Source organism: Sinocyclocheilus grahami, unplaced genomic scaffold (assembly GCF_001515645.1).
Source record: "Sinocyclocheilus grahami isolate Dianchi unplaced genomic scaffold, SAMN03320097.WGS_v1.1 scaffold105.1, whole genome shotgun sequence".
Classification (NCBI taxonomy): domain Eukaryota; kingdom Metazoa; phylum Chordata; class Actinopteri; order Cypriniformes; family Cyprinidae; genus Sinocyclocheilus; species Sinocyclocheilus grahami.
This window is the reverse complement of record NW_015505284.1, coordinates 1,194,699-1,217,158: the sequence shown is the minus strand read 5'-3', so window position 1 is coordinate 1,217,158 and position 22,460 is coordinate 1,194,699. Positions and strand designations below refer to the sequence as shown.

At 38.6% G+C, this 22,460-nt stretch overlaps 1 protein-coding gene and 1 long non-coding RNA gene across 2 annotated transcripts; one reads left to right on the top strand and one right to left on the bottom strand.

Moving 5' to 3' along the window:
* Nucleotides 1-961: 961 nt before the first annotated feature.
* Nucleotides 962-15,096, top strand: LOC107588549 (protein FAM214A-like). Its single transcript, XM_016276685.1, has 11 exons — nucleotides 962-990; nucleotides 6,597-6,807; nucleotides 7,597-7,799; nucleotides 7,885-8,010; nucleotides 8,412-9,984; nucleotides 10,138-10,254; nucleotides 11,331-11,419; nucleotides 11,608-11,704; nucleotides 11,965-12,123; nucleotides 12,333-12,401; nucleotides 14,675-15,096. Exons 1-11 carry the CDS (start codon nucleotides 962-964, stop codon nucleotides 14,891-14,893), a joined length of 2,892 nt encoding a protein of 963 aa, XP_016132171.1. The 3' UTR covers nucleotides 14,894-15,096.
* A 1,135-nt stretch (nucleotides 15,097-16,231) lies between these two features.
* On the bottom strand, nucleotides 16,232-18,095 carry LOC107588559 (uncharacterized). Its single transcript, XR_001609598.1, has 3 exons — nucleotides 18,023-18,095; nucleotides 16,991-17,073; nucleotides 16,232-16,874 (listed from the first exon to the last, which is right to left on the bottom strand). It is a non-coding gene; the product is annotated as an uncharacterized lncRNA (long non-coding RNA).
* Nucleotides 18,096-22,460: the final 4,365 nt, after the last annotated feature.

Genomic DNA, 22,460 nt, shown 5'->3' with positions numbered 1-22,460 from the left:
TGATGCTAAAAAGTTAATGCTCTATTGCTTTTGAAAATAACGTACCACCTACACTAAACTCTACTCTAAACATAACAGATAGTGTTAACGAAAGCAAACATTAGATAAAAACTCACTTGATAAAGCAAACATGCCGTTTTAGCTTTTTTATTGTATGACTCATTTTTCACAGGACATGCACTCATCAAGTGCAATTCTGCTCCAGGTGAGCTGTCGTGTAAGTATACTTAATCAGTAAAATCATACATATGAAGTGGGTTATGTGTCAGAAATAGTCCAAATTTGTGTGATAAGGAGTAAAAGTTGTTGGTGTTTTGCATTTACATTTATTCATTTTATCCAATGCGACTTAAAATTGAGGAATGCAACAAGTGATTGATCATAAAGAGTTAAATAAACACATGAAGTGCTTGTAATACACACTTTCAGACATTGTTCAGATTAGTACAGGCTAGACAGGGAGGGATTAAGGAAAGAGAAAGCAAAGTTGTTGTTTTTTTTATTATTATTTAAGGATGCAGTCAAATGTTGACGAAAGAGAAAAAGAGAAGTGTGATGAGGGCCCTTTTGGCTCATTGAAGACCAGTCATGCTGCTGCATTCTGAATCATTTGTAGAGGTCTGATTGTGCATGATGGAAGTCCAGCCAGAAGAGCATTGCAGTAGTCCAGCCTAGAAATGAAAAGGGCCTGGATAGGAAGTTGTGCAGCATGCTCTGTTAGAAAGGGCCTGATCTTTCTGATGTTATGCAATGCGAACCTGCATGATCGAGCGGTTTTTGCATTGTGGTCTTTGAAGGTCAGCTGGTTATCAAAGATTACGCCAAGATTTCTGATGGGGTAATTGTTGCTGAACCTAGTTGGATTGTGAAATCACGCTGTAGATTCAGAGTGGCAGGGAAGATGAGAAACTCAGTCTTTGCCAGGTTGAGCTGCAGGGGATGTTCTTTCATCCATGCCGAGATGTCTGCCAAGCAGCCTGAGATCCATGGGTCTGCTGTTGGATCATCTGGTTGAAATGAAAGATAGAGCTGCTTTACTGCCGCTAGTGTTCATTTCAGCTTTTTAACACATGAAAAAGTTTATTTATAGGTATTTTAAAGGTACAGTAAAAGCAGTCATTTAATTCTCAGTGAGAGGGGGGTAAATAGTCATATAAACGAAATGATTACTTTGTTTATTGTAGGGCTGTCAAAATGACTGAAAAACTAAATTTGAATTTTCCACTTAAATATGATCAAAATTCAAATTATATTCGAATTTAAAAGGCATAATTTTAGTTGGGGGGAAAAAACTAAAAACTAACTGAGGCCACAAGAGGGCACATCGAGCAAAATATTATGCACGTTTCTTCAAAGCGTAATAAAATAACACGACGATCTTTGAAAAAAAGTGCATAATGTTTAAAATAATGTTTATAAACCATATATAATTAATAAAGTTGCTTAAACAATTAGGAAAAAAAACAGCACCATGCATGTATGTATAGTTTGAAGGACCGAAAACCAATCACAAAGAGTAGGCTACTTTCTTCATTTAAAAACATGACATACAGTGGGATGGGGTAAAACCGCCATAAAGTCTTGAGACATGTTTTTTTACATGGCTTTCTAAACATGCCGCTCTCTTGTGCGAGACGCGAGTGCAACGCTGATAGATGCCCCGCTAGAAAATGTGATAAATATGCATTCTGTGTGAACGGCTTGGTTTCAGTTTCGCCATAAACAACATCTTCGCCACACTGATGCTCTCATTTTCCGCTATATATTGAATGAACAACGTAGCAGCGCCGCATCTAGTGGGTTCAACTGGATAGGTTAACAAAAGCATTCAAATGCAATGGCACTTACATTGTCGTCGCATCTCGTGCGCAACTGATAAGGCTGCCTGACGGCTGACGCAGATCTAAAATTTGAATGCAACGTTTTTGCATTCGAATGTGGATTTTTTATTTTTTTTATTTGATGAATATTCGAAATTCAACATTTTTTTTGACAGCCCTAGTTTACAGCAAAAATAAGGTAAAAGGTAGCAGTGTGTGACCCCTTTTAAACCTGACGCGGCATTCCTGTGTTGACGTCAAACATAGACAAGATACTGTCTTTCTGTTTGTGTTTGAATATATAGATGGAACATGTTGTCTCGTGCTCATGTGATGTGTGTGTATGCATATGTGAGTGAGTGTCCAGTTGCATTCTCTCATATTTGCACATGTATACATAATCTAGTGCACAAGTGCCTGAAATAGCCGTATTATATAAGAAACACTGGTCTGTCCTAGACCCAACAATCTGGTACACATGCTGCTGCTCACTCAAACTCTGTGGCATGTGAGGGGAAAAATATGCAAATGCTTAAATGCAGCAAGCACACGTGAGAACACCTCCAGGTCACGAATATGTGTGTTTGTGTACGGTAGGACAGGTCTAAAACTGGCTGGATCACTTAATTACTCAGGAGTCACCTATACTCTCTGAGACAGAGAAAAGCTATAGGTTAATTACAACAGTTGGGAATAAGGCCTGAAACATGCTCTTCGCAAATACTTGAACTCAAATGCTTTTATTTCCTATGTTACGTTGTGTTACAGAATCTGTCAGACCACAATTTATAACACTATGTAGAAGTACATTCTCCACTTGTAGCCTTACTGCAAGAGGTGATATAGTGGAAACGGTTGATGTGAATTCTATTTTGACAAGTTGAATGGAAGATGGAATGTCGCAACGCTACTAATAGTCACGCATGTATATCATATATATGTATTGCAGTGGGAAAAAAGTGTTATGTCTATGTAATAACACCAAATGTGTAAATGAGCTGTGTTATTTTGGAAAACGGCTACTTGTGTAATCAAGTAATTTTTTTGTTTGCTTTGTTTTGTTGTAATATTTTTTTTTTGTAATTGTTTTGTTTTATGTTTTGCTTTACAAGTTGTAATTGTTTTTTGTTTGCTTTTTGTTTTATGCTGTAGTGTTTTTTGTTTTGTTTTGTTTGTGGTTTTATGTCGTAATTTATTTGTTTTTTTTTCTCTTTTTTTTTTTAGTTTTGTTTTGTTTTCCAGCCTCAATCTGACAGATTTTTGCTTTTTGTATTATGTTGCAGTGTTTTGGTTTAGTTTTTTACTTTTTTGTTTTGTTTGTGCGGTTTTATGTCGTAATTCATTTGTTTTGTTTCTTTTTTTTTTCCAGTCTCATTAATCTGACTGATTTTAGACCTTTTTTTTTTTTTTGGATTGCATGAGGCAGTTCATAACAAAAAAAAGAAATCTATGGGGTGCTGGTAATTTATTCTTCCTTTGTGCTGTATTTTTCTGCCTCTCGTTTGCTCCTCCTCCCTGTCTGAACCCAGTGTTCTGTCTTTCCTCCCCTGCTGAAACTTTACCTTTAACCTACATGAGGGAAATACTCTGGCTCTGTCTTTCTCTCCCCTTTTTTACTCCTCCCGTTCATCTGGCAGTTTCAACCCCCTTCTTTCTCGCTCTGTTGTCTGCGGTTTCTCCTCATGCAGTTAGCACATGGGAGGAGTTCCCTGTAAGAATGTGTGTACACACACACACACACACACGCATATGGAAATGCATACTGCAGCAGCCAGCCAGTGCAGTAAAAAACAGGCCTGACAAATACACCTCCCACTACACAACCTAAAAAGCCTTGAGATTCTTCAGGCTCTTATAAGATTGTGTTTATGTAATGCTGACGAGCTTATATGTAAACATGGCAGGAATAAACAGGAACAAATATCATTATCTGCTGTCATGGTATTGCCAGCACAGACTCTGTGCAGAGATCTGGCTCTTTGTTTCACAAAGTCACGCGAGATTAACTATCAGCTGTTCGCGGGGGGTGACGCTAGCACTGCACGTGGCTTTTCTCCGCCTTCTGTGCTGCTTTCGTGATTGGCAGGAGCTTGGAAAGTGCTGATTGGGCAGAAGTTTCCTGGCCCCTCCCATTGACTCAGAGCGGTGTTTGTGCTCGAAATGTGGACAACCAAGAGGAGGATGATGTTGTAGGGTACTTAATGACGGCAAACATAATGTCCCTTCCCCTGCTAGAGCTCTACATCTTAGAATCTTGTTTTATTTTGTTTTGTATGTTTTTTGTTTAATACACATTTAATTTAGTATTTCAAAGGTGAGTTGAATTTTAATAGCTGGAAAAGAGAAGTTTCTACTTCTTATCCTACTGTGATTTTAAGGTTTTAGCACTGTCCACAATGCAATGTCTCTGACACCAACTATTTATCGTCATTACTGAATAAAATACCATTACATGCCTCTAACTTTTATTTTTTTGCGTCAAAGAAATCCGAATTTGTAATGAATATGACATTGTAGTGGTGTTCATGCACTCATCTCATGATAAAATCATTCTGACGTGACTTTAGAAGACTTTATCTCAGTCTAACAAGCTCCCTATTTAAGTACCTTTAGCAAAGTCTTATATGGGCTTTTCCTGTAGCTTTTGGTAAACTGTGCTTTTAATTTCATGAACGAATGCCAATATATAGAAGAACATGTTTATTTTTCTTTTTGTGAAAGTAGGAAAGAGAGTATATTCCACAAAAGTGGGTCATATAGCAGTTCTTCACAGTATGTTGTTGTTTTCCTGGTCTAATAGTCCCAACAGCTATTCTGTGTCTCCACCCGTTGGTTTTTCTGGATCGTAATTGGTTTGCATAGCATTATTTTTGCCACAAAGAAACCACAGTTTGTGTATTCACTTTGTGACCACCAGCTGACATGTTCTGGCTAAAAGTATCTCCAGTATGGAACTGGAAAAAAGGTTCATTCATTCAGCCAGACACCATAAGAGCCCTGTTGTGAAATGTGGTTTCCAATCCACTGACAGATTGGAGCAACGAAAAGATTCCTGAAATAGACTTGAATCAGTATTGTTTTGACACAACCCTACCAAAAATTAAGAGCATCAATAGACTATTTCTCTTTGCAGAGATATATTGAGTGTACTCCACCCCATGGATCATTCTGTGTATGCTGTGCCTTTTCAGCCTCATGTTGAAAAAGAAAATTTGGATCAGAACAATTAACACTCCATCAAGAGAATTATATTTAACAACTGGATTTCAACTGCTAGTCTGAGAAATTATATTCATATGTGGCAACCAACAACCAACACATCACCAATGTTTTTTAAATTAGGTAATTAATTTCAGAAACTTTTTTTAGTACTTAAATTACTAATATTTAACACTCTTCTGTCTCTCACTTTTCTTTGGCAAAACGCACTTTGTGTGGAATGCTGTGATATGATTTCATGTCATTTCTGTGGAATAATGTTTTTGTTCACAAACTATGAAAACACACACCTTTAGATGATAGGGAGAGAGAGACAGCTGTGCAGTCAGGGATGGGATACTCTCTGTTGGCCCTGTTGTCCTGGGAGTCTGACGCTATGAGAACAATAGGCCCATTGGCCGACTGTAACGGACCTCAACTGCCATGTAGACACTTTTGTTTGGAGCTCAAAGCTGTGGGTAAACCTACTCTCATGAACCTCAGTTCTATCTGGTTCTCAGCAAACATGGAATAATTACCAACACAACTAATGCTGTGAACTGCTCCGTATGTGTAATATCAAATTATGTGGACTCACCTGCTCCTCAGGTTTTAATTGAGATGATTATGACAGCAAATGCTTTACCTATTACGAGTCCTAATTTGAATTGTCAGCTTTATTTTTCACACGTATCACAATAGTGTTGGTATCAGAATCTGGTGTGTCGCATTTAACACGCGTTTCTACATTCCATTTAAATCCAGACAGCTGGTTTCTTATTAAGCTGTTGATCAGGTATGTTTTACTGCTGGAAAATACGCTGGTGAATGCGTTTGCTTAGCCCAGTTTTCACAGCTGGTAAACAGAGCAAAGATTGTTTGCTATGCATAAACAGTGTTATCTTCTCTGGAACTGTGAAACTGGCTATGTGTTTCTGGATAATGTTTCAGTAACCATTGGTAATAAACCACATGAAATCAAAATTGAAGTTCCGTGGCTTTCTAGTCCATGTTCATTAGCTATCGATACGCTAAGGTGACCAGACGTGCCACTTCCCGAGGAAACGTTCTGTCCAGGATTTCAAAATTGCCTAAAATAGCCAGGTGTTGGCTGTTTGCGCTGCGCGGTTCGATCGTTGTATTACATCAGAGTACTGCAAGATCCAATGCAGAACGTGTTCCCGTGAAGTGACACATCTGGTCACTTTACTGTATGCTAGTGCACTTAGAAAAGTTTCTAAACTTTATAGAAGATATATCATTTTATTCAAAGGGACATATACATTTTTATCCAGTTTTAGAGTAGGTTGGTTTCTCCATTAACTGACTAGCATTAGCAAGTAGTAGAAGTTTTTCCACACTGTGATGTAAACTGCGGACAAACCACTCGGCATGTCCCAACCCAAGGAAAGAAAAACGTTTTAAAGTGTGTCTTATAAGAACCAAAAAGCGATTTTCAACATAATCCAGTAATCCCGATGTGAGAGTTTATAACTCTGAGAGGATATACTACCAGCTATCTGAGTAATATGCTCTGAGGTTTTTGAATGAAAAAATGGCAACATGTCACTAACTCAGTCAATGTCTCACCTCTGTCTTTTTAGAAGCAGCAGAGGAGTTCTTTGAGTATGATGCTGAGGACTTCCTGGTGTTCCTGACACTCCTGATCACAGAAGGACGGACTCCGGAATGTTCCGTAAAGGGGCGGACAGAGGGTGTTCACTGCCCATCTGCCCAGTCTGCTATGCCTGTCCTTACCAAACATGAATGCAGCGACAAAATACCACACGTGGGTTACACCTTTTTTTATTATCCCAAGGAGGGGCATGTAGTTACATTTCACAATTTGTAAGAGTAAAATCCGATGTTAACAAGCAGTAAATTATGTTCTTATGTTGTCATCAACAGCTGTGTGTCTCTGAGAAAACATTATCTTTTCAACTTCTTGTTCTTTGTTAATGAGGACAGACAGGGATTTCTGTTTGGAAACCTGTTTGAAAACAGTCAGAATGTTTGCTCATGACAGAAATTGTACACTTCACCTTTAGGTTAATGACTCGCAGGTTGTTGTGCATTATGTTTGTTATTTTGCATCTTAAAGGAACACTCCACTATTTTTGAAAATAGGCTAATTTTCCAACTCCCCTAGAGTTAAACAGTTGAGTTTTACCGTTTTCGAATCCATTCAGCCGATCTCCGGGTCTGGCGGCAGCACTTTTAGCTGTAGCTTAGCATAGATCATTGAATCTGATTAGACCGTTAGCATCTCGCTCCAAAATGAGCAAAGAGTTTCTATATTTTTCCTATTTAAATCTTGAGCTCTTTCAAGTCTAGACCGACGGAAAATGAAAAGTTGCGATTTTCTAGGCCGATATGGCTAGGAACTATACTCTCATTCCAGCGTAATAATCAAGGAACTCTGCTGCCGTACCATGGGTGCAGCAGGCGCAATGATATTACGTAGCGCCTGAAAATAGGCTAACTTCCGTCAACATAACCAACGTGACCACCTGATTGCACAGGGAGCGTGCTAGGGACAGGTTATGTAGTAAACAACAAAACTTTTTCCCCAATGCAGTGTCGTCAGGCAAGAAGAACAAGGTCAGAGGTCATGTTACTATGGCGCAATCACATCCCCATCATGATTGAGGTGATGCTGCTTCCTGACTGTTGCTATAGCGATGAAGGTCCGACCACAGACTGCACAGACCTAAATGATCCAGCAATAAAGCAAGATGCGCTCTTACTAGAGAGATGGACTTTACAGCCAGTGCCCAGACAGTAAGACTTGCTCTTTACAGTACTTCCAATACACATTCTTTCCCACAGGTCTAGGGAATTTTAACAAAGTTGGTGTTTGTTACAGGAGTGGAGATCGATTTACCGAGGAGAAAACCTTGCTGTTGGCTGTGCGTTCCTACGTGTTTTTCTCGCAGCTCAGCGCGTGGCTCAGTGCCTCTCACGGACTTGTACCTAGAAACATCCTATACAGGTAACATACTCTACATGCAAACACTTTCAAGGGTAGGAAGAAATGATGACATTTATCCTTCAAAAAGGATGCCATCTTTGTAAAGGATAAATGTGAAGCTACATTACATTTAGGTAGGATCCTAGGTAGGGTTCTCACTAGGTGATTCCATGGGATTTGTTAATGAAACGCAAGCAAAAAAATAATGTGTGTAAATAGTGTGTAAAACCTTCCAGAAGATTTTATATGTGCCTTTCAGGAGACTGTAGGAATGTTTAAGAAGAGACAGGAAGTCAGGGGAGTCAAGAGAGAAAAGAAGAAAGACAGAAAGTCATACATTACATACATTGTATCATTCGATTCAGTGCAACAGTTTACATAAGAATGGATTTATTAACAATCCCATTTGCTGTATTTTGCAGAATAAGTGCAGCTGATGAAGAACTGCTATGGAACTTCTCACAAACACCCTCTGAACATGCTTTCCCTGTCCCAAATGTGTCCCATAGTGTCGCTCTCAAAGTGCGGGTTCAGTCTTTGCCTCGCCAGCCCAAATACCCCATACTCAAATGTAGCATTCACTCAGGTATAGCTTCTTTGGGCAAGAGAAACCTGGAGCGTGGAGAGGGTAGGAACCATCCTGGAGAGAATCGCAGTTCCCTCCGTATGCCAGGATCTCCACTCTTCTCCAGGCCTCTACGCCCTTCTCCACCTTCCCACAGCCCTCTTAACACCCGTAAATGCCACCCTCGCCCTCAGTCCCCTCTCCCACCAGGCAAAGCCGTCAAGTGGCTGTACTCTCGGCTGAACGGCGGCGTGGACATCCCCCCTACAGAGGCATACAACTTGTGTACTGATGGGGCGGAGAGCCCGAAGACCTCAAGTGTGGAGTCACCAATTCGTGGTTTTAAATCACTCTCCATTACTGACCCTTTAGTTACCCCCAGCCCATGTCCCAGCTCCATCTCAGGTGAAACCAACCCCCTCATTGGCTCCCTGCTTCAGGAGAGACAGGAAGTCATTGCTCGCATTGCTCAGCGACTGAATTTATGCGACCCTACAGCTCCCCATCTCCCTGATGCTCTCTTCACTTCTCAAGAACCGCCAGGACACAAAACAACCAGGAACTCATCGCAGGATAAGGAGCGCTTGAAGAAATCCAAAGAGCCCCTCTTCCCAGTCCCACAGCCTCAAAACCACAATGGAACCAGTCCAGAAATCCCTGAGAGGAGCCGGTCTTCTCTCTTTGACACCCCCTTGAGCCCTAGAAGCAGAACACGGCTGGACAGAGTCGACCGCGAATCAAAAACGTCCCCAAAACTCTCGACTTGTAGGCGTCTGGTACTCAGTGACCAGTCTGCTGAGGGTTCTCTGATTGCAGATGCAGTTCAGGACATCTCCAGGTTGATTCAGGAGCGACTGCAACATTCCTACAGTCTCCTGAATGGAACCTATAAATTGAAGACCTCTCAAACCGAACAGGTTGAAACAAATCACGGAGTGCAGACAAATGGCTTTGTATCATCAAACCATGAGAAGTCTTCAAGTGCACCCAATGGTGAGGCAAGCACAGATCCTCGTATTTCTCAAGCAACAAAATGTTGCAGATCTCCTGACTCTCATCGCTGTAAGCGGGACTGTTCCCCTAGACCACAAAATGTGGCCGGTTTAAAACTTGAAGACCACAGCGTCACAAAATCACAGCCTTTAACGGCAACTAATAAGCAACAGTATGCCAGAAGAGAGTCCTGGACCTCCTTGAATAGCTACTCTAGCCATGCAAGCTCTCCTCAGGAGAATGGCCTGACCCGAACTGGATACCTCCAGCCCTTCAAGACCCAAGAGGCAAACCGTGAGAAAGGAGCAGAAAAGGATGTCTGGAATGGGTCCTCTTGTCCTGAGAAGGATGAGAACCAGGAGCCCTGGGCTTCTCCCTCGAGCACACCAGCCAACCTTACTTGCAACACCTCCAGTCCTGCCCAGAGCAATCACACTGTGAGTTGATATGTCTCTCTCTTATGCGTTTTTTATGTGTAAATGCACTAAGGTCAAGTGGGTTTATAGGCATAGATTTGTTTCTTGTTATGTTTTAAAACCTTTATTTGAAACCCATTGCTGAATTTCTCCTCTCTGTCTTTGTATTAACAGAGACCCTCCCCATTGAAGTCATGCAGTAACTGGAAAAAACAGAATCGCCACTCCATAGACGGAACTGCAACAAAAGCCTTCCACCCCTGCACAGGCCTACCTCTCCTCTCCAGCCCGGTAAGACTATAGATCTCTCTGTCACTCTCCAACACAGAGATTACAGCACAGCATCTTACTGAAAGGGCCCCAGAGTCTTTGTGTCTGTGACTCATCTACTGAATCACTTCTTGTTTGTCTCAAATGCTGTCCACAGTTTCTAAGCCTCCTAGATGACATGCTAATGAAGTCTTATGGGCCATAGACTTAAAATAAAAACTTCTTTCAACACTTTATTAATACTTTCCATTAATACTCTTAGTAAATTAAGTCATGAGTGTTTTCAAATCATACCGATGGCAGAATGAGTTCTGATTTGTACCGTATGACTCAGGCACTTCTCTGTGTGTGGGAGTTTGGTGCTGTTACTCCAGATGAGTGGTGCTCTTGTTCTCTAGAGATCCACTCAAATGTAATTCTCACTCTTTCTATTGGTTTTCATTAAATGTTGCAAGCAACTAAACTGTTTTGATCAGCATTTTCTGCAAGACATGACCAGTCTAAAAAAAGGTACTATGTACTACTTTTTTTATGTACAAAATTCCTCTCCAGTAAGATTAGTTTAGTTTTGATCTTAAGAAATTAAAAACTTTTTTATCATTTCCCACGGATTTTACAGGTAGTTAATAATTAGGGTTAGAGATAAGGATAGGCATCAACGCATCAATTATTTGCAAGCTGACGTAAAATATAAATGTTTACATTTTTAGAAAATATTTGAGAATATTTGTGGCTTTTAAATCTGTCTTTGATAGATATGGGAACAAATAGATCCTTGGTCTGTTTGTTTGTTTGTTTGTTTTATAGTAGCAACAGTGTTACCATCGGCACACACACACATACACACACACACAGTATTTTCTGTATTACAGGAGCTTTAAGTACTTGCATATACATTTAAAAAACTAAAGAGGCTCAATAAGACAGAGTAAATGAAGAGTTAATACACATTGAAAGAAACTTATATGCAATTGCAAATTGGGTACAGTATGTTGTATCAGTATAGACATTTATATAACGTACAATTGTGCAATTGGTCACAAGCTTGCAAAACAAAGATGTAAATGTGTTCAACTGCTTCCTCCTTTTCCCCTCAGGTTCCTCAAAGAAAAAGCCAGACAGGATATTTTCATTTAGACACGTCTCTGATTCATTGCAGAGGACTGCCATGGGCTGCCAATAAGAGGTATGACTTTCTTTCCTCACTTTATTTTCTGCTGTAGTGCCATTGTTCCATAATTCACTGTGCCATTTTCCTTTACTGAGGCTTTCCTACATACACTGCCATCTGCTGTGCACACATACACTAGAGTTATCCCTAAAGCTCAGCCTACCTAAAATGGCTGACTAAACTTTGTGTGTGTGTGTTTGCAGGGTTTTGAAAAGATCACAAGACTTTGATGAGTCTCAGCATCAGATCATTAGTGCCAGCGCTCCACCCGCCAACCTCAGCCTTTTGGGAAACTTTGAGGTAGATGAACAAATAATTTCACTCACACACAGACACAATTAGTGAACAATCCTTTGTGTCAACACCCTCTTTCTTTATTTGGTCTAATGGTTTTGTTTTTTACCCTGCTCATACATTTACCATATGCCTCAAAAATGTATAAAAATTCCATGTCAGTAATGAATGTTAAAACTAGACTTGTTCATAGACATAGTCGTAATTTCAACTAGATTGGATTAATAGATGGATATATAGATGTTTCTTTGTGTTTATGTGTGCAGGAGTGTGTTCTGAATTATCGTTTGGAGCCATTGGGCACAATCGAGGGTTTCACAGCAGAGGTTGGCGCCAGCGGAACGTTCTGCCCCAGTCACACGACCTTACCTGTTGACGTGTCGTTCTACAGCGTCTCTGATGATAACGCACCTTCCCCCTACATGGTAATGACCCAAGCTGAATTACTTGGATATTTTGTGTACTTGTCGTGGGTATGTTACTATCATTTTTGTCTCCCCTTTCTTCGGTTAGTACGATTGTGTAAATACAGAAACGTAACACCAGTGAAGGAGTCCATAATGTTAGTATCAATTGTTATGTTATTTAAAAGATTCAAACTTTATCTTGATTGAATTCTCCTGCTTCTCTTTAGGGTGTCATAAACTTGGAGTCTCTCGGTAAGAGGGGATATCGAGTACCTCCTTCAGGAACCATTCAAGTGGTAAGCATCAACTTATGTTATAAAACACATAATTAAATGCTTACAAACTGTGTGTCATGGTCATGACACACTTTTTCGAATGAATAATAACTACTCACAAGTATGTGTAATAACCAGACTGCATTGTGAGAACAAAGGAAAATGTCAACCGTTAAAACAGTTTACAGATGTGCCCTCTACTGGTGAACGTGTCAGAATAGAAAGAAAAACGTATCGCTTACTAACCTTTCCAGGGTAGTCCTTTCATAGCCTGTCTAAATCTTTAAAAAAAAAATGAGCAGGCTTTTTCATGGTAATTGACATTATAACACAAAATGTTGTCAGTACCTGTGCTTCCTTTAAAGTCTTTGATTTGCATTCCCTGTTGAAAAAACCAGCATATGCTGGTTAGGTATGTTTTGATTCTGGTTTAAGCTGGTCCTTTGCTGGTTTATGCTGGTCCTTTGCTGGTTTAAACTGGTCCTTTGCTGGTTTAAGCTGGTCCTTTGCCAGCACATGACCAGCATAAACCAGCAAAGGACCAGCATAAACCAGCATCCCAGCGTCAAAAACCAGCATCAAAACATACCTAACCAGCATATGCTGGTTTTTTCAACAGGGAATGCAAATCAAAGACTTTAAAGGAAGCACAGGTACTGACAACATTTTGTGTTATAATGTCAATTACCATGAAAAAGCCTGCTCATTTTTTTTTTAAAGATTTAGACAGGCTATGAAAGGATTGGGAAACTTTGAGGTAGATGAACAAATAATTTCACTCACACACAGACACAATTAGTGAACAATCCTTTGTGTCAACACCCTCTTTCTTTATTTGGTCTAATGGTTTTGTTTTTTACCCTGCTCATACATTTACCATATGCCTCAAAAATGTATAAAAATTCCATGTCAGTAATGAATGTTAAAACTAGACTTGTTCATAGACATAGTCGTAATTTCAACTAGATTGGATTAATAGATGGATATATAGATGTTTCTTTGTGTTTATGTGTGCAGGAGTGTGTTCTGAATTATCGTTTGGAGCCATTGGGCACAATCGAGGGTTTCACAGCAGAGGTTGGCGCCAGCGGAACGTTCTGCCCCAGTCACACGACCTTACCTGTTGACGTGTCGTTCTACAGCGTCTCTGATGATAACGCACCTTCCCCCTACATGGTAATGACCCAAGCTGAATTACTTGGATATTTTGTGTACTTGTCGTGGGTATGTTACTATCATTTTTGTCTCCCCTTTCTTCGGTTAGTACGATTGTGTAAATACAGAAACGTAACACCAGTGAAGGAGTCCATAATGTTAGTATCAATTGTTATGTTATTTAAAAGATTCAAACTTTATCTTGATTGAATTCTCCTGCTTCTCTTTAGGGTGTCATAAACTTGGAGTCTCTCGGTAAGAGGGGATATCGAGTACCTCCTTCAGGAACCATTCAAGTGGTAAGCATCAACTTATGTTATAAAACACATAATTAAATGCTTACAAACTGTGTGTCATGGTCATGACACACTTTTTCGAATGAATAATAACTACTCACAAGTATGTGTAATAACCAGACTGCATTGTGAGAACAAAGGAAAATGTCAACCGTTAAAACAGTTTACAGATGTGCCCTCTACTGGTGAACGTGTCAGAATAGAAAGAAAAACGTATCGCTTACTAACCTTTCCAGGGTAGTCCTTTCATAGCCTGTCTAAATCTTTAAAAAAAAAATGAGCAGGCTTTTTCATGGTAATTGACATTATAACACAAAATGTTGTCAGTACCTGTGCTTCCTTTAAAGTCTTTGATTTGCATTCCCTGTTGAAAAAACCAGCATATGCTGGTTAGGTATGTTTTGATGCTGGTTTAAGCTGGTCCTTTGCTGGTTTATGCTGGTCCTTTGCTGGTTTAAACTGGTCCTTTGCTGGTTTAAGCTGGTCCTTTGCCAGCACATGACCAGCATAAACCAGCAAAGGACCAGCATAAACCAGCATCCCAGCGTCAAAACATACCTAACCAGCATAACCTGACCTAACCTGTTTTTTCAACAGGGTTAGTCATGAATGAATCACTCTGATGCAGTGTTTTTAATGAATGATTTTGGACGATAGTAAAATAAAACTGTTATTTTAATAGAGGTTTTAATGGATTTCCACCCACTCCGATAATTAGCATCTGTTTCTGATGAAATGCTCACTGACTGCAACTTTAAATGAGTTTGAATTCATGCTCGTGTTTTCCATTTTCTGTAGCTTTGATGCTCAGCGGATGTTTTGTCTTCTGTCTCTGTGTGTCAGACCTTATTTAACCCCAATAAGACAGTGGTGAAGATGTTTGTGGTGATGTATGATCTGAGAGAAATGCCCGCCAGCCATCAGACATTCCTGCGGCAGAGAACCTTCTCAGTCCCAGTCAAACGCGAGTTCAATGGACATAACAACAAAAAGCCATCCCAACTGAGTCAAGGACGAAGCCTCCGCTACCTCGTCCATCTGAGGTCGGTACCATGGACGTGAAGCTGACCACCTTAAGTGCTCACTTGAGGATTTTCTTTCTGGAATACAGGGCTGAAATGCTCGTTGTTTGCTGTCAGATGATGCTGTCAAGTGCTTTTGGTCAAGACCACACTTGCTTAACAGGCAGCTTGTGGCCCCGACATGCCTATTCCTGAATATGTATACTCATTTTAATTAGCCCCCAGAAGTTGCCTGATAAGGTGTGTGAAAATGCAGTGCTCTTTTTAAGTCCTTATTAGAGCAAGTCTGTTCATTTCCAGGCAGCTATTTTCTAGTCATGAAAGTACAGCTCTTATCTACTTGAATAAGGAATTAAGTCTCCAAAACTGTTTGTCAGGTTTACTTTTCAGCTAAATTAAGCACTGATAAACAGAAAATTGACCAAAAATCTTTCAAACTTACAAAAACGGAAACATGTGGAAAAACAGTGTACACGCAAGGATAGCTGACCAGATGTGTGTGTGTGTGTGGTGTTCCCTACATTATGAGGACCAAATGTCCCCACAAGTATAGTAATACCAGTAAATTTTGATGTTTTGGGGACATAGTTGTTTTCGTCCGCATGAGTAAACAAGCTTATAAATCATAGAAAAAATTAACTTTTTTTTAAAAATAAAAGAAAAGTTTTGTGTGAGGGGTAGGGTTAGGTTAAGGGGATAGAAAATACAGTTTGTACTGTAGAAAAACCATTATGTCTATGGAATGTCCCCATTAAAAAAAATAGAAACCAGTGTGCGTGTGTGTAGAAAGCTAATGAAAATTCATTGGTGTTCCAGTGTACATGTAAATCTATAAAACCATCAAGCACATGGATGCATTCTATGCAATGGTGTGTGTTGGTTTATATATCCTGGTGGGGACTTAAACCTGACTACACACAGACTCATGGGGACTCGTGTCACGGTGGGGACCTAAATTGTGGTCCCCACGGGTACAAAAGCTTATAAATCATACAGAATTAAGTTTTTTGAAAATCAAAAAATGCAGAAAGTTTCCTGTGAGGGGTAGGGTTGGTGTAGGGCAATAGAATATAGGGTCTGTACAGTAAAAAAAAACGTTACGCCTATGGAGAGTCCCCACAAGGATAGCTGACCAGATGTGTGTGTGTGTGTGGTGTTCCCTACATTATGAGGACCAAATGTCCCCACAAGTATAGTAATACCAGTAAATTTTTATGTTTTGGGGACATAGTTGTTTTCGTCCGCATGAGTAAACAAGCTTATAAATCATAGAAAAAATTAACTTTTTTTAAAAAAGAAAAGAAAAGTTTTGTGTGAGGGGTAGGGTTAGGTCAATAATCCGCCCAATAATCCAGATGCTAGTCCTGCTACTGCTGCTAATCCTGATGCTGCTGCTGATGCTAATGCTACTGATGCTATTACTCCTGCTGCTGTTAGTGCTAATCCTGATGCTCCAAATGATGCTAATGTGTTGAATGCTTTTTTTGCTGCTTCTATAATCCATTGTGCTGCTGCTTTTACTTGGGATGCTGCCAACTTTATTTGATCTTTTACCCATTTTATTGTATTTATTGCCCATTTCAATAGAGTTACTGCTGTTGTTACTACACACGCTCCTACAAACAGTTTCAATGCAACTATTAAATGCTTTATTATTTTTATAACCCATTGTAACTGTGTTTTTGCTATTGCAACTATTGCAGCTCCTGCTATGGCTCCAACTATTGCTGCTCCTGTTAGTGAACGTTCTCCTACCATTGATCGCAACATTGCTGCTGCTATTCCTGCTATGCCTCCTGTTACTCCTGTTACTGCTACTGCTAGTAGTTCTGTTCTTTCTTCTTCTTCCCACAGTGAATGCAAAATGCCTACCGCAGCTGCTGCTCCAGCTGCTGCTCCGACTACTCCTTCACCTACTCCTGACATAAATGCATAAGCTACTACTACAACTGTTACAATTGTTAATGTTAGTGGTAACCGTAGAGTTGCCATTGGTTCTTCTGCTGCGGCTTTCTCTGCCGCTGAAACAGAATAAGAATTTTTACTATTAAATGTCACCACATTATAAACAAATAAAATATACTCACTAGCATGTATATGATATTAATGTTATCCTATTATAGTTTACATTTCTTACCCATGTTGTTTGATTTTAATTTGCCAGGATATGATGGCTCGGGTCTTCTGTAAGGCTGGAAGAACCTCTGACACTTTGATGTCCTGAGATATGGACAATGCAAACACAGACACAGTGTATTAACATTCAGACATCTGTTTCCACATCTCACCATAAGATGATGTGGGAAAGCTTCTTTCTCACCAATGCTTCCTTCACATTTGTCCCACTTACTTCCCTTTACCCATTCTTTCCTTCACCCATTTTTCTCAGAATGATCAGTTGCAAAATACAATGTTCTACATGAATGCATTTGATATTCACAATCATTTGAAATGTCTCAGTGCGACTGGTACAATGGTCTCAATCAATATAAGAAGTGAAGTGCTCACTGTAGAGGGTTTGTCCTTTCCCAGTGTATTTCATGCAAATTACCATCTGTCCCCAAAAGGGGTAAACTCTCTATGTCTAGGCCTTGATCATTGCAAATGCCAGTTGTTAGTTCCTGCCTCCATTTGGAGGATGTTTATCTGACTAATAATAAACTGTCATATTTGATATTATTCTGACCTACTCTGAAATGCTTTTCTGAAGTACATTAAGTGAAGGCATATGTTCCTGCAAATTTTGCAATATTAATCTATTACCGTTTCAGCTAACCTTACAGTTAAAAACCTGAAACCAGAGGCATTGCTACAGGGAAGCAGGTAAATCCCCAGTTTGAGGGGCCCACAAAGGGCTGATAATTTAAACAATCAGAAATATGAAAATCTTTACATTTCTCAAAGTAAACATCTTAAAATAATGTGCGCAGCAACATCTCAGCAACCTCAAGTACAACATTAGTCAACAATAACTAATACTGAAAATGCAGCATTTATTAAGTTTGATGAATGTAAATTTCAATAAATACTAATACATTTACTAAATGTTAACATTAGTCATTAATGCATAATGACCTAACATGAACTAACAATAAACAATCATATTCTACATGCGCTGTACATTGTATAATTACATTTAATCAATGTAATAATGTAAAATCTGACAAACCTGAAGTGAATTTGAATCCCAAAGAGCAAATTAAATGCTTAATATCATACAACAGATTTGTCTTGTGTTCTTGAATCTCCCGACTGATGAAAGAACACTGCACAGTATGCGGTGGTCTTAAATACTTGTATGCAGATCAGTCATCTTTTCAGTAAATCACATGACCTGTAGGAAACTGCAGCTGGATGAAAAGGTTTAAAAGTGCATTGAAGTGAAACTGAAAGTGAAACATCACCAAACGTTTACTACAAAGGGACAGAAATAAAATTTGATTGATTGAGGGTTGTGGGATGAGTAAATATTGCATTATTTTCAATTAAAATAAAATAAAATGTCTTATTTGTTTATTATTAATTATTATTTTAAAAAGTTAAAATAAAAAGATAGATGAGACATGAAGATATGCTTCAAGTACAATGAAGAGATATATAATACATTTGGGTAACACTTTATTTTAAGGTGTCCTTGTTACACGTTACATGTACTTACTATTATTACCTGCAAGTAACCCTAAGCCAAACCCTAATCCTAACCCTAACTATATAGTAAGTACATGTAGTGAATTAATATTACTCAGTACTTAAATGTATATTTACACTGTAACAAGGACACAATAAATACTAATACATTTACTAAATGTTAACATTAGTCATTAATGCATAATGACCTAACATGAACTAACAATAAACAATCATATTCTACATGCGCTGTACATTGTATAATTACATTTAATCAATGTAATAATGTAAAATCTGACAAACCTGAAGTGAATTTGAATCCCAAAGAGCAAATTAAATGCTTAATATCATACAACAGATTTGTCTTGTGTTCTTGAATCTCCCGACTGATGAAAGAACACTGCACAGTATGCGGTGGTCTTAAATACTTGTATGCAGATCAGTCATCTTTTCAGTAAATCACATGACCTGTAGGAAACTGCAGCTGGATGAAAAGGTTTAAAAGTGCATTGAAGTGAAACTGAAAGTGAAACATCACCAAACGTTTACTACAAAGGGCCAGAAATAAAATTTGATTGATTGAGGGTTGTGGGATGAGTAAATATTGCATTATTTTCAATTAAAATAAAATAAAATGTCTTATTTGTTTATTATGAATTATTATTTTAAAAAGTTAAAATAAAAAGATAGATGAGACATGAAGATATGCTTCAAGTACAATGAAGAGATATATAATACATTTGGGTAACACTTTATTTTAAGGTGTCCTTGTTACACGTTACATGTACTTACTATTATTACCTGCAAGTAACCCTAAGCCAAACCCTAATCCTAACCCTAACTATATAGTAAGTACATGTAGTGAATTAATATTACTCAGTACTTAAATGTATATTTACACTGTAACAAGGACACCATAAAATAAAGTGTAACCTACTTTAGTTATTCTATGGGCGGCTATCTACAACAGTAAAAGAACCAAAACCTCAAAAGACATTGAGCAAATAAATATAACAAGCAATAGGATGACAAATGTCAAAATATTTCCATTTTTCCACCTTTATATGTACAGAAATCACACTTTCCTTCTCCCGTTCTCTCTCGCAAACACACACACAGTACAGACAAACACTCATGCACACACATGGAGGCACATACAGAAACTGCGAATTCATCAATAAAATAGTTTAGCAGCTACATGACTACATGACCTTTCTCAGTTGTGAGGTTCTTGAAGCAGTTCAACTTAAAAGATTCGCTGTTAGTAGAGACGCTGCTGCTAACACTGCTGAGAGATGCACAGACGCAGGTATTTACATGTGCTCAATCTCTCTCTCTCTCTATCTCTAATAACTGCATTAGCCTGCATATCAATGGCTCAAGCCTCCGTTATTAGCTCTAAAATTATGTTTTGGAATTATCATTCCATTATTGGATGGGTTGGAGTTTTCAGGATGGAAACATGACAAATGTCTTGAAATAAAATATCTGAACAATATTTTGAGGTGTAGTTGTAACTCCAGGCCTTTAAAATTATTAGAGAAATAATGCACTCCCGAAGTGGTAATGTGACCACGATGCTGGAGCCTATTAATGGAATGGTCTTTCTCCATTTTCAAAAGAATTAAAGGCGTCATATGATGTGTCTTCAAGTTTTTCTATGTCTTTGGAGTGATATGAAAGGCCATGTTTCTGAATGACAGAACCTAGTGATGCCACGTTGACAGAGAAGAGAAGTGGTCTAAAAACTGAGCCCTGAGGCACCCCAGTAGCTAGATGTCGCTGTATATGTACAGGCCTACTCATTGTATATATACAGTATGTATATATATTGCAAGTATGCATCGAGTGTATCATTCGTACCCTTTAATCACCCACAATCCTTTGATCACATTCCAATTCACAAAATCAGAATTGGAGGAAAACGTGAACATGTGTCTCAATTTCCTCCCAAATGAAGCCAAGACAAATTAATCCAAAATATCCCAGATATTTTTTATTGCAAAGAACAAGAACATACAAATAATAACAATGCAAATTATAAACATAAAAACAAACATAGGAGATGAAATAAGATGTTTTTGTTTATGTATGTGAAATTTTGCCATTAAAATAATAATGCTAACAATAAATTCTAGATCTTTATTTCTTGTTTTCATAATACAAGATAACATCCTTTAAAGTAAAACAATAATTAATATTCCTTAATTTCAGTTATGTGAGGTGGAGCTGCAGTATCAAGGTCCCAAACAAACCACCGCAGACGCAATCACAAGCACACAATAATGGCTTGTCAAATTAAAATAAAATAAATTAAAATAAAATAAAATAAATAAATTCACTGATTGAGATGAAGGCCTATTTTGTTTTGCTGTACGCCAAATTAATCACATAACGAACCTTGAAGTAAACCACTGGAAAACCATAAGATGATTGTTATTCAGTGACAGTGTATTTTATTAAAAGAAAGTGAGACACTATAAAGTTTTTTTTTTTAATATAAAGATTGTTTTCCTAAATTAATTTTCAAATATTATTTGTATTATATTATTAATGTTGTGACCGTGGGGGAGAAAAACCTTCATGACACTGCCATGCAGACTTATCAGATCATCTCATTCTATCGTTTAATGCGGAAGAGAACTCTAGCCTAGAACCCTTAAAGGCACAATATGTAAGATTTTTTTATAAAAATATCCAAAAACCACTAGAACATATATTATACGTGTTATACAGTATATTTTGCTGACTTGTGTACTTACATTATCCCAAATGTTTCGAAGAATGTTTAAATCCAGAGAAACAAGCAATTTTAACTAGTGACACAGACCGTGTCCATAGTGTCATTGTGTCGCCTTCAAATAACGTCATAACCCCTCGATTTCCGGTTTTGTTTTGTTTAATAAATCATTAGCTCATCCATGAACATGATTTCTGCCCGAGTCCCGTCGGATTGCATCAGCTGCGGGGATGAAGACGACAAATCCCATGATTCCACACTCAGACACAGCGTCATTAAACTACGCCTTTGTCTATTTGTTTGTTTTGAATATGTGCCCTCTAGCGGCGAAAATTACATATTGTGGCTTTAAAGGGGTCATATGATGCTGCTAAAAAGAACATAATTTTGTGACGTGAGGGGAAGCCCCGGCTTAGCGTGCGCTGAGGCCGGGATAGAGTGAGCTGAAGCCGGGCTAGCGTGAGCGGAAGCCTCGGCTTAGCGTGAGAACGGCGTGCCCGGAGGATCCGACAAATGAGCGGCAACCACATGTGATGGACCCCGGGCTGGATTCCGCTTCGTCCACGGTGAAAGTTGATGTATTCCCTCAGCAACCAGCACAGATCAGTACGTCAGATCGAATCGAAGACACATCGAATAAAAAAAACCTGCTGTAATATCACTGCTAGATCTGATGTTTGCTTCATGTTCTGTCTGGTTAGTGTTTTTGAGTATTGTTAAAGCACTGCTCATCTCCACAGATGTATAAAGGCCTTCTACCATCAAATACCAATATTCTGATCGAATCTTTGAAATGACCAGCTTATTAAATCATTTGATAGATAAATAGACATATATATGGTGAGATGTTATCAATAATAATGCTGCAGTTGGTGTGTGTTTTTTTTTCTAGATTGAGTTGTGATTGTGTCAGCTAGCAGTTAGCACGTGAAGCTAAGTTTACTGTTGAACAGCATTTAATGTTCTACGGCGGTAAAGTTAGTTTGACATTCATTAGACATTCGGGTCTTTTGCCAATTAAACTCTTTGCAGCTTTTATGTTTTGAGCCCAAACTAACTCCGATAGACATCAATATATGCCCTTTATGTTGCACAAGGCTTAAGTTCTAGGAATTAAAAAAAAAAAAATTACCATTTAAATGAATTAAACAATTTAACTACGTGACATTATAATATAAAACCAATACTAAAATGTTCGGGAAAACATACCTGTTATTGCACAAAGCTCCGTTTTTGGAAT